This window comes from Haliotis rubra, unplaced genomic scaffold (genome assembly GCF_003918875.1).
Source record: "Haliotis rubra isolate DU_JTF1 unplaced genomic scaffold, ASM391887v1 Scf4, whole genome shotgun sequence".
Lineage (NCBI taxonomy): Eukaryota > Metazoa > Mollusca > Gastropoda > Lepetellida > Haliotidae > Haliotis > Haliotis rubra.
In genome coordinates, this window is record NW_025767079.1 from 1,825,678 (window position 1) to 1,839,174 (window position 13,497).

At 43.7% G+C, this 13,497-nt stretch overlaps 1 protein-coding gene across 1 annotated transcript; it reads right to left on the reverse strand.

The window, feature by feature from the left end:
* Positions 1–2,201: 2,201 nt before the first annotated feature.
* Positions 2,202–5,936, reverse strand: LOC124287072 (AAC-rich mRNA clone AAC11 protein-like). Its single transcript, XM_046723551.1, has 3 exons — positions 4,716–5,936; positions 3,418–3,580; positions 2,202–2,425 (listed from the first exon to the last, which is right to left on the reverse strand). The coding sequence occupies exons 1-3, from the start codon at positions 5,859–5,861 to the stop codon at positions 2,202–2,204; spliced, it is 1,533 nt and encodes a 510-aa protein (XP_046579507.1). The 5' UTR covers positions 5,862–5,936.
* Between the last annotated feature and the right edge of the window lie 7,561 nt (positions 5,937–13,497).

A 13,497-nucleotide genomic window follows, 5' to 3' on the forward strand; every position in this document is an offset into this window, starting at 1 on the left:
TACATGGAAGACACCCTGTATAGGCGATATGCATAGAAGACAAGCTATATTGGCGATACGCATGGATGACACCCTATATAGGCGATATGCATGCAAGGACACCCTATATAGGCGATATGCATGCAAGGACCCCCAATATAGGCGATATGCATGGACGACACCCTAGATAGGCGATATACATGGAAGACACCCTGTATAGGCGATATGCATAGAAGACAAGCTATATTGGCGATACGCATAGATGACACCCTATATAGGCGATATGCATGCAAGGACACCCTATATAGGCGATATGCATGCAAGGACACCCAATATAGGCGATATGCATGGACGACACCCTAGATAGGCGATATACATGGAAGACACCCTGTATAGGCGATATGCATAGAAGACAAGCTATATTGGCGATACGCATGGATGACACCCTATATAGGCGATATGCATGCAAGGACACCCTATATAGGCGATATGCATGGATGACACCCAATATAGTCGATTTGCATGGGGAGACACCCTATATAGGCAATATGCATGGATGACACCCTATATAGGCGATATACATGCAAGGACACCCAATATAGGAGATATGCATGCGAAGACATCCTATATAGGCGATATGCATGGTGAGACACCCTATATAGGCGATATGCATGGATGACACCCTGTATAGGCGATATGCATGCACGGACACCCAATGTAGGCGATATGCATGCGTAGACACCCTATATAGGCAATATGCATACGATGACACCCTGTACAGGCGATATGCATGGATGACACCCTATACACTCGATATGCATAGATGACACCCTATACAGACGATATGCATGCGAACACTCTATTTAGGGGACATGCATACTCTGTTCATGCCCCAAGTTAGTGAGTGAGTCGGTTCACTTTCAGCTTAATTTACACGGTTAACAATTTGTCGAAGCCCACGAGCACCGTATGTTGGTGCCAAACCTTCGAACCCAAGATCATAGGATTCTGACACGTCTAAGGGAAGCAACTTGCAGCACAGCGACTGGGCCACATGTGCATCCACTCAGTTAATAACAGTTTCAAGGCCTTGTCAGCTTTAAATAAGTACTTGAAAGCACTCTGAAAATCACTCTAATAATCACAACCCATAATTGAATTCAATTTTATTTGAAAATAAATACGTACAAAAGTAAGACAATATGAAGTACATGCATTGGTCGAACAAGAATGCGCACTGGACCAGACAAACTAATGATTGGCATTATGCATCAACGAAGTGTGCGAGCCTGATAACCCGATCCCGTCACCTCTCACGACTAGCGCGAAGAAGATCAACTCTAACCCGGATCTTTAAGAGTGGTCTGCGTGAAGATACAGTGAATAATAGCCATTGTTGTCAAGTTGTCTTCAATGTTTCACGTCCTGGTTAAAATTCCAACTTAAATTCTTAAAACGGAAGTCCGTGTTCAGCCAAAGGGAGAATTTTAAATTAAAATGAAAAATAATCTTAAATTCAAACGTGTTTTCTCTTGGTAAAGATCCGGGTTATAATTGCCTCCAGCAAACCATCCTAGACGTGTTGGCTCGTCGACTTGGGTCATGCATGCCCTCATATCCTAATTGTGTCGTCCATGTTGATGATCATGATATAAACCAAGGGCGGATCCAGGAATTTTGAAAGGGGGGAGGGGGCAGTTCTGACCCCCCGACTCCGCCAACGCAAAATAAAAAATCTTCAATGCGGTCTTAAGTCATTTTCAAAAGGGGGGGTTCGAACCCCTGACTCAACCCCAAGCACACCTCCCCCGGCCCCTCTTGGATCCGCCCATGAAAACCCCCATGATAAAGCAGACACATTACTGAGTGAGTGAGTATGGTTGTACGCCGCTTTTAGCAATATTCCAGAAATATCATGACGCGGAACACCAGAATGGGCTTCACATATGAGGAATCGAACCCGGGTCTTCAGTGTGACGAGCGAACGATTTAACCACGAGGCTGCCCCACATATTACGTTAAACAAATAAACAAGTATATCATTAAGTCGTCGGACTTTCATGTTGATAATTATGGTGAAAAATCCCGTTGTGATACTTCTCAGTACAATGCTATCAACGCTTGCATCACTTATAGAAAGAACAAAAAACTTGTCTACAACATCCGATGCATGTAACTGCGCATGTCCGTTGTCCTAATACCAAAGGAGGTCGGCGAGATGTTTACGCGCATCTGACTGCGACGTTGGGAACTGTGACAGTACATGCTGTACGTTGCGTCACTTGGCGTCCCTGAGACGTCTGGCTTGATCGGTTTTCTGCCGAGGTCGTGATGACAGCATTCAGCAAAGTCTCCATAGCCAGACATTCTTCCGTCGTCCATGAGCGATTGGAACCAAGTGCAGTAATCGGGATCTCAACTCGTCCGCTCCTCACAGCCCGGCAGTCTGTAAAACAAGTTCCGCAGTGTATCCTGTGTATCCTGAATACAATAGGTTTATATCTATAGAGTGAGTGAGTGAGTATGGTTTTACGCCGCTTTTAGCAATATTCCAGCAATAGCACGGCGGGGGACACCAGAAATGGGCTTCACACATTGTACCCATGTGGGGAATCGAACCCGGGTCTTCGGCGTGACGAGCGAACGCTTTAACCACTAGGCTACCCCACCGCCCCATTTATATCTATAGAAGGTAAGGCGGTGGGATAACCATGCAGATTCTCTCGTCACCGGCCCGTGCAACACTCGACATCTTGCAATATCAAACAAGGTGTGGTCAGGTGAAATGGGATTTACGGTCGTACTTGAGAATATTTCGCTCATATGACGACATGCATGTGTGTGTATGTGTGCTGGTTGTACTAGCCCAGACTTAGGCTGGTTTTATAGTTCTCACTAAGTTCAGTTAAGCATGAAAACCCCACTCAGACACATTATACTGACTCCGAGCCGACCAGTCCTTGTTGTACCCATTAATGCCGAGCGCCAGGCAGGAACTCACAAGTCCCATATTTTAACGTCTTTTGGTATGACGCGGCCGGGAATGGAATCTGCGGCCTTCCGCTCTCCGGGCGGACGCTTTGACCACTACATCACGGAGGCGGTCAACGTCAAACAGGAGAGAGTATGAGTGAGTATGGTTTTACGACGCTTTTAGCAATATTCCAGCAATATCGCTTCGGGAGACACCATAAATGGGCTTCTCGCATTGTACCCTTGTGGGGAATCGAACCCGTATCTTAGGCGTGACGAGTGAACGGTTTAACCACTAGGCTAACCCACGCCCCATACCAAACAAGAATACAGGCAGTAGAATGAACTTATCTTGATATATAGTGCGGAAGTGATGTAACATTACTATAAGCGGCGAAAAACCACATGCATGCAATTTCGGTTATGTTGTGATATTTTACGAAACTTCAGCCGACTGCAACTTACTCTGTCCTTGACCTTGACGTGTACTTCCGGTTGACTGAAGGATGGAAGTGAGGCCACTTAGACCAGGCAGACCACTCAGACTACCAAGAGTATTGAAACCGCTGAGACCGCCAAGACCTGCGCCGACCCTGAGTCCTGCACTGCTGCTTATAGACGTAGCCCCCTTCAGGAAACAACATTAAACATATATCAGTGTGTATATCATATTTCTTTAGCCTTTTCAAAGTCAGGTCGGATCAAACTCGGACTGACTGTTTAAATTACCTGTTTGATATGTTTACCAGTTACTTTATCATAAACACGACTTTCAAAACAGTCATGATGTTTTCTAGCCATGGAGATATCATCAAGGCCTTCACTATATTATAAGTTGGCCTAGGGGGGGTGATCTTGAAAGTGTAGTAACAATATTAGGACAGCGTTTAAAATTCCCGCCTGCTCGACCGTCCGGAACGGTCTATTATCATCTTGGACGGTCAAATTTCAAAAGTAGCCTGTCCGGTGGTCTGGTAGATATTTCTCGGATCGTGATGGTGGGGCAGAAAATGCAACCAGGCCATGTACCTTAGCCTTAACGTTACAATACATGCGGTAAAGTATTCAGAAACTTGATTTAATTTTGGGTTTTTTATTGTTAAAAAACCGGACAGGCAAGTTTGTATCCGGACTGGTAATTGTTTAAAGTTACTAGTCCGGCTGTCTGGCTTAGAATTTTGGGAGTTTTAAACACTGATTAGGAGTACGTCAGTTTTGTCATACGAGAGAGCGAGGGTCGCTAGAAATTGTACCCGTCTTTCGCAGTCAAACGATTGAATGCTTTAACCAACCACTGCGGAGACTCTTTGCAGCTAGCGTAATGTCATATTTGCCAGGAGACCTTAATTTGGGTTCCTTTCTTTGTTTGTTGTTTAATATTCCAGCTTTATAATGACGGTGTGTAGATAAACAAGTCTAGGACGAACATTCCAGCGTTTGACATCGGAAGGTTCCAATGTTCGTATGTTATTCAACGTTTAACTAACAAACAAACAAAACTTGTGTTAAGCATCTATCAACGCAACTGGGGAACAATGATCTGACCCTAGGCCTCCGATCCCATTTGTGGCCTCATGCAGCAAGCATTGGTTGTTGAAGACCAACTTCAACCCGGATCTTCACGAAGGTAAGTTTGTTTCAGAGGATATAGCAATATTACGTCAAAGTTGCAAATGACGTGAACATGTAAAGGGTAGTATTGTTTTAGAACATACACCAGATGCTGTGTTCGTGCTACCGTTTTAGGTATGTCTAAAACTGACCTGGAAAGACGTTCTGGTGTTGCCGCTTCTTAAGAGCAGATTGCTGAGGGTGGGGTTGACGCAGTTGTTGCTTCTCGTCTCATTACACAGCGGCATCCCGGAGCAGGAGGACGTGAGGGCACAGGGAGGCAGGAGGGGGTCCACGGGTACCATGGGGGGCACCATGGAGATGAAGAAGATGTTGTTGCCCTTCTTCTTTGACGTTGTGGTGGTGGTGGCATTGGTGGTGCTTGAGGTTGGGGATGCTGTCGTCGTTTTCTTGCCGCCGAACCACTCGGGAGGAAATGGGTAGGGGATGAGGATTGGGCTCATTTGGGAGTTGGATTTCTTTTGGTTATTCCCGTTACCCATCATACCATTCATCATACCATTCATCATACCACCATTCATCATACCACCATTCATCATGCCATTATTCATCATGCCATTATTCATCATACCATTCATCATGCCATTCATCATCCCTGAGTTCATGCCCATGTTGAAAGACGTCTTCTTCGAGGGGATGTTCAAGAAGGATGGGAAGAGTGTAACTCCAGAGCCCATCATCCCGGAACCCTTGGTGTTCATACTCCTCATCTCCATGCCGACTCCCCCGCTCATCAAACCACCATTCACTGGCATCCCCATGCCTCCCATCAGACCAGTATTCACCATCCCCAAGCCTTGATTCATGGACGACTGGTGCTTTTTCCAACTCCCCTGTTTAAGATTCTGTTGCATTTGCTGCATTTTTTGCATTGGCTGTTGCATAGGCTGTTGCATTGGTTGTTGCATTGGCTGTTGCATTGGCTGTTGCATTGGCTGTTGCATTGGTTGTTCCATAGGCTGTTGCATTGGTTGTTGCATTGGCTGTTGCATTGGCTGTTGCTGGGCTGTTGCATTGGCTGTTGCATTGGTTGTTGCATTGGTTGTTGCATTGGCTGTTGCATTGGTTGTTGCATTGGCTGTTGCTGTCTGGGCTGTTGCATTGGCTGTTGCATTGGTTGTTGCATTGGCCGTTGCATTGGTTGTTGCATTGGTTGTTGCATTGGCTGTTGCTGTCTGGGCTGTTGCATTGGCTGTTGCATTGGTCTTTGCATGGGCCGTTGCATTGGCTGCTGCCTTGGCTGAGAAAAGGTGTTTCTTGGTGCATTTTTGTCGCATGGGACTTTGGATGGCCAGTCGCACTGGCTGGTTGCAGGGTTAAACCTCAAGTTAGCAGGGCACATAAGACGGACATATTTGCCTCCAACACACTGTAAGAAGGCTTCGCATTTGTTGGGATCCGCAGCCAGACCCTCAGTGCAGGTGACCCCCTGTTGTCCAGTCGCAGAACACGCCACAGCCAGGACCACACCTGTGAGAACCAAGAATCAGAAATTCTAAGTCTTTTCTTTTATAAGCCATTGTTTTAAGATTTGTACTTCATATGCACGATGGCATATCTTGGTACAAATACTGTTGGGCGGTATGATTGTAAACTTGAGCTTGTGATGATCAGGCAAAATCTGAATGACAACGGTACATCACTGACATACTTGACAAACAAGCAAGAAACAAAGTGTTGTTTTTGTCTAGAATCCCTCAAACACTCTCAGCAACAGATGGCGATACGGGCAGTGAGTAAATGCTGCTTAACGCCGCAGTCAACATTGATTCTGAATGGCTGTCAATATACAACTACGGACCACGCAATCAGTGAGCGAAAGTATAGGCAACGATCCTCGCCTTCAGCACGATATCTTTTCTTGTCATGCCAATGCTTATTAGGCAGTTCTTGTAACAACTGACCTACTGAGTATGGTTTTACGCCGCTTTTAGCAATATTCCAGCAACATCACGGCGGGGGACACCAGAAACAAGCAACGGATACGGGAGCAGTGCATATAAACAGATCCCCTTTTGAACTGGTCTTCAGTAACCCATGCTTGTCTTAAGAGGCGACTAACGGGATCGGGTGGTCAGACTCGCTGACTTGGTTGACACATGTCATCGCTCATGATGTGAATCACGGGATTGTCTGGTCCAGACTCGATTATTTACAGACCGCCGCCATATAGCTGGAATATTGCTGAGTACGGCGTTAAACAACAAACTCACATATACTGACTGACTGACTGAGTTTAGTTTTACGCCGCTTTTAGCAATATTCCAACAATATCACGGCGGGGGACACCAGAAATGGGCTTAACACATTGTGCCCATGTGGGGAATCGAACCCGGGTCTTCGGCGTGACGAGCCAACGCTTTAGCCACTAGGCTACCCCACCGCCCCACTCACATATACAGTGTTAGCCGTGCCTGTGCCATTAAGATGTACAAGCCCCTTTCACAACCATGTATTTTCAAAAGCAAGTTGGGGACGAGTTAAGAGTTTTTAAACATTGGAAAGCATTCAAAACCCTAACACTAGTTGAAATGCCCTATATTCATATCAAAACATTACCCTTCATTCAATGACACAAAACACAGTTCTCAAAAAGATATACAAATACGCATAAATGTGAAATCAAAATCTTAAAATAATGCTGTTTGAAAAGGGAGAAGAAAGTAAATCGAAAAGGCGCTGTTAGTTTTTCTTTTCAAATATGTAATTGACCTAGAATGATTGAGAATTGACCTTAATATTTTTGGCGTTTATGGAGGAAAATACTGTGTATGTTTAGGTTTGTAGATAAACGCAAAAATTATTGCTTTGTTACCCACCCAAATGCCACGTAATCATTTATTATTATCCAGATTATTACAATAAATTGTATCTTACTTTCCGGAGAGATCAATAAGAATCAATGAACAACGTCCTTGTAACTCACCTATGACGGAAAGCCATCGCCTCCTCCATGTGTCCATCATGATGTACAGTCAGCAGTTGTCTAGGTTACTACACTTGTTTCATCAATTTTTTCTCTTATAAGACCCAAAAGCGCCTGTCACGTGATCACTGACCATCAAGCCGATCAGCCCCTGCCCATCACTGACCACTGGCTTCCTGGTCGCTCATGGCCTCGATGTCGCGGAATTGGAAAGGAACTTACACGCTTGATGTTAGGCGAGCAATTGCGAATTAAACATTTCAGTAAATCACCTGTTTATTTATAATTTATCTGTTTATTGACTTTTTGTGTGGATCTCATACGTGTTAAAATTGGAAAAAGAATCACTATGGCAACGGATTTGTGTAGTTATGCTTTCAATACGGAAGCTGATTTTCGTTGTCACTATTTCCTGTTTCGGGGGGTGAAATACATGTATGGGTTTTTTTCATGTGTGGGTAAGGAAGTTAATAATTTTTTTAACAATTTGTCGTCATCCACATGGAGACTATTCCGCCAACAACATCAGCAAGTAGCGACAATATCTCACACCTCCGCTTCAACAGGAACTTTCCAGTCCTCGATCCAAGCCGGTCCCTGTCCATCTGGCGTTAACGTGGAGGTGTCAAGGACACCGGTTTACACGACATAGACGGATTTGCTGCTCTGTGCCAGTGGAAGGGAATTACGTGCGAACTCTGACCTTTGTGTCAACAAGACCACGTGACACTGCTTCTAGGTCGCACTCCAAGGAGGAAACTTGAAGCAATGCTGGTTGTAATTCACGATGTTGTTGATTGAACGTTGAATGAAGTCACAGATGTTACGTGACACACTACATGGGGATAAAGATATGATGTCGTAATACACAAGTTGTCATATTTGACTTTCATTTAGAATGAGTTTGTGGTGTTGCAACGAGGGGGATAAAACCATTAATTATGGTGGCGTAGTTGTACGTTCACGACACCGGCATCCGTTACAACACTGTCCGACACCAACGTCATCTCGACTCCATTGGTAAGCGGTACTTCTATCTGTATACTGTGTATCCAGTGGTGTGTATGTAAAGCTGCGGAGAGGTGTTTTTGTTTTGTTTTGATTGTTTGGTCGTTGTTTAACGCTGCACTCAGCAATACTCGAGCTGTATGGCGGCCGTCTGTAAATATTCGAGTCTGGACCAGACAATCCAGAGATCAACATGCTGAACATCGATCTACGCAATTGGGATACGATGACATTTCAATGATTTTGACTAAGCGCATCATCCCAAACTGTATCACTGAATTACATGTTGTTGCTTTTTAGTATTCTTTCTTCCATGTGAGAGTTGATGTTTTCCCCCTTTTGGTACAAAAGACTATAAGAGAAAAGTCTAAAATCAAAGGAAACACTGTTATTCCAAGGCTACCATAAGGTATTAACAAATGGAAAAACAGGTTGTATAATTTCAAGATATTTGGAAAACTTTTTGTTTGTCTGTTGTTTAACGCGGCACTCAGCAATAGTCCAGCTATATGTAAATGATCTAATACTAATCGAGACTGAACCAGGCAATCCAGTGATCAACAGCATGAGCATCGATCTACGCAATTGGGATACGATGATATATGTCAACCAAGTGAGCGAGCCTGACCACCCGATCCCGTCAGTCGCCTCTTACGACAAGCATGAGTTACTGACGATCAATTCTAAAGGGGACCTTCGGGGTTTGCAGAGTGGTATCGAAATGGGCTAGTTCTATAGAACGAGTATAAGCATAAAATGTCTCTCTGTAATTACCGTATTTCATCTCACATCCAACGTAACTGAAACTTGAGTTGTCTCAGTTTATCATTACTGTTAAGTACTCCTCAGTATAGGGGAAATGAGTATAATTATGAAGATTGCATCTGACCCTTAGCGTTCCAACATAATACTGGCAGCTAATTGACCAAGGTTTTGCAGGTCCATGCATACTAATCGTTGTGAACATCAACCAAACCATGCACGTGGTTTCACCCTAATGAGTGTCCAAGGCCTTTTAAACTGGGGTTTCACTCCGATGGGTCTGTTCGCCGAAGTCTCCAAACACGTGGGTATCACTCCGATGGGCCTGTCCGCCCTTAGTCTCCATGCACGTGGGTATCACTCCGAATGGTTTGTCAGCAACCACTACCCATGCACGTGGGTATCACTCTGATTGGTTTGACAGAAACCACTACCCATGCACGTGGGTATCACTCTGATTGGTTTGACAGAAACCACTACTCATGCACGTGGATATCACTCTGATTGGTTTGACAGAAACCACTACTCATGCACGTGGGTATCACTCTGATTGGCTTGACATCAACCACTACCCATGCACGTGGGTATCACTCTGATTGGCTTGACATCAACCACTACCCATGCACGTGGGTATCACTCTGATTGGTTTGACAGAAACCACTACTCATGCACGTGGGTATCACTCTGATTGGCTTGACAGAAACCCTACTCATGCACGTGGGTATCACTCTGATTGGTTTGACAGAAACCACTACTCATGCACGTGGGTATCACTCTGATTGGCTTGACAGAAACCACTACTCATGCACGTGGGTATCACTCTGATGGTGGTTTGACTACCCATGCACGTGGGTATCACTCTGAACATCAACCACTACCCATGCACGTGGGTATCACCCTGACAGAAACCACTACCCATGCACGTGGGTATCACTCTGATTGGTTTGACAGAAACCACTACCCATGCACGTGGGTATCACTCTGATTGGCTTGACATCAACCACTACCCATGCACCTGGGTATCACTCTGATTGGTTCGACAGAAACCACTACCCATGCACGTGGGTATCACTCTGATTGGTTTGACAGAAACCACTACCCATGCACGTGGGTATCACTCTGATTGGCTTGACATCAACCACTACCCATGCACGTGGGTATCACTCTGATTGGTTTGACAGAAACCCCTACTCATGCACGTGGGTATCACTCCAATTCTTTTGACAGCAAGCACTAAGCAAGGAAAATGGGCCCAAAAAATCGGGCACACCCAAAAGGTATGTTTTATCATGATATACCCTAGCACTGTGCAAGATTTTCTGCTATAATCCAGCGAGGGAAAGACATATAGTGTTAAAATTGGAAATCCTTGATTTTTGGCGGCCATCTTGGACGCCATCTTGAATTTTTCGGAAAGTGGGCCCAAAGAATCGGGCACCCCCCAAAAATATGTTTATCATGATTTTCCCCAGCACTTTGCAAAGTTTCATGCTTTAGTCCGTCATGTAACGATCAACCCCCAAATCGGATCTAAGCCAACTGTACTAAGAGAATATGCTCAGGAAGAGAAGTTGTTCCTTTGTACTTCGTTTCTAGAGTGGAAATATTCCAGTTGACAGTTCTTATGTAAAACCTGTCCATTATAAAGTTACACTGATATTTGTGTACAAACAATATATGTGTAACTAATCGTGTTGTTATACAACAGCACATCCATTGGTTTGTAGGCTCAGTAGATCTTTATCATCGCTGATCGCAGTGATTCGTGTTATTTCACAGCAGTAGGTTGAGGGTGTTGAAGGCACAGCAGGCGGACAGCGTCCCAGGTCGAATGTACTATAGTAAATAGTGTAGGCTGTACGTATAGACTAAGGCTTAGTCTCTGAATATATATAATTTTGATAGTAACAAACAAGCCCATTTATATTGAAAAGGAACCCCAGGGAGACCAGAGATTCCGAACCTGAACCTGAGGAAATCTAGACTTGCTTTATTTAGGGCTTTACACCGCACTTGGCAGTAGGGAAATTAATGTGGTTCAGGGACTGTGAGACAGACTAGCTGTACGTACTGTAGGAAATACAGTAGGCTGAATGTACTATAGTAAATACAATAGGCTGAATATACTATAGCAATTACAGTAGGCTGAATGTACTATAGTGAATAAAGTAGGCTTAATATATTATAGTAAATACAGTAGGCTGAATTTACTGTAGGAAAGCTGTTGGGTAAATGTACTATAGGACTGACTGACTGAATTTGGTTTTACGCCGCTTTTAGCAATATTCCAGCAACATCACGGTGGGGGACACCGGAAATGGGCTTCACAAATTGTACCCATGTGGGCATTCGAACCCGGGTGTTCGGCGTGACGAGCCAACGCTTTAACCACTGGGCTACCCCACCGCCCCTGTACAAAAGGAAATACAGAAGGCTGAATGAAACTAGACACCAAGGTCTGACTGTGGTGTATATATGATGTCCGATTTCCAACAATATCTTTGTATACAGTGAGTGGGCAAACGTTTCTGAAGCATGAGACAAGGAGGCATGCCGTTCTTGGAAACAAATAACCATTCAAACAGAGTGAATAACGTAAACATACTAATATCTTCTAATATACCCAAAATATCTCTCGGATGGCTTGTTAAATCCTTTAAACAAAGCATCAGACATCAAACATGATAAAGATGTCAATTTACATCACAAAATCACAAACAGTCCTCAATTTTTGCAATACTGTTATACCATCCGGGAAATAATTTGACTTAATAATGATTCAAATGTCACCAATTCGACGTGTTTATGACACAAATTACCTTCGTTATGCTTTAATAAACAATACCTTCTTTGGAATCACGTTTTCTATGAGCAGCCATTGTAAACACAATGTATTAATGTGCCTTAGCAAACATAGGATAGAATCGGTAAGAATGTACTGAGGACCATCGCATGTCAATAAAACCACCAAAACGGACATTGGAAGGTATCACTGATTTCTCTGCCACTGAAGCTGCTTTCCCATTATTTTATTTCACTAGATACTGATTGATATCGTTGACAAACTGAATACATTGTTGGAATTATTTGAAATGATAAACAAATCACGGAATGTTTTACCTTCCTACCTTCATTAACCAAACATACATTGAAGTCAATGCGTATGAAAAAATATGATTAAATCAACAACACTATACACAAACACTGCGACAGGAATTTGGCGAAATCGTTCAGCGCAATATCACATGGTAATTGATTTTCAGCAGTTGGTTCATTAAACGTCACGACTCTTCGCAAAAACTGAAGACAATGGAACATATGTAACGAACGACCCAATCGGCCTGAAACAAAGTTGTACTGATAATTTCGTGCGTATTCACGTTCCCGTAGATTATAAAAGCGCACGTTTAAACTCGATTGTCTGGGCAATACAGTGTTACTATCATCGGGTCCACCAAGCATAAAACATGCCTGCATTGTCCAAACAGCAAAGTCGCTCGTCCCTGACTATGACTCGGTTTTTCTAATTGTTTAACCGATTTCAAACAAGCAGGTTGACACTGGCATAAACGACATTCCTGTGTAAAATCACACAAGCGACCTACTTTCCGAAGTCAGACACCAGTCATTCACGACGCAAAAATCTGATTTTATTATTTATGTTTTAAATTGGGGCACGATTTCAGTTGTAAAGGGAATAGAACCGACACATAGCAAGATAAGCCACAACTCTACTTTTCTTCAAGAGGGTTCGAGAGGTACACTAAGGCGGCGGGGTAGCCTAGTGGTACAAGCGTTGGCTCGTCACGCCGAAGACCCGGGTTCGATTCCCCACATACGTACAATGTGTAAAGCCCATTTCTAGTGTCCCGCCGTGATGTTGCTGGAATATTGCTGGAATATTGCTAAATTGCTCACTCACTCACTCATTCGGGTTCGATGACAGTAAATGATGCGTTCGTAAAATATTTACTTGCCAATCAATAGCTGTCCACTGTTGTCTATGCATACAGCTCTCTGTGCAAACTTAAATGTATGTATGATATGCCATTCATGTGTCGATAAGATCAAATGTCTGAATATATCGTTTACATCGCAAAGGCTAAACACCTATGGAAATATGTTTGTATTAACTTCAACTTGAGTGAGCGAATATTTATTAACGCTGCATCAGCAATTTTGCTGTTTATGTCGAAGTATTTTAACACAAGTTTCTA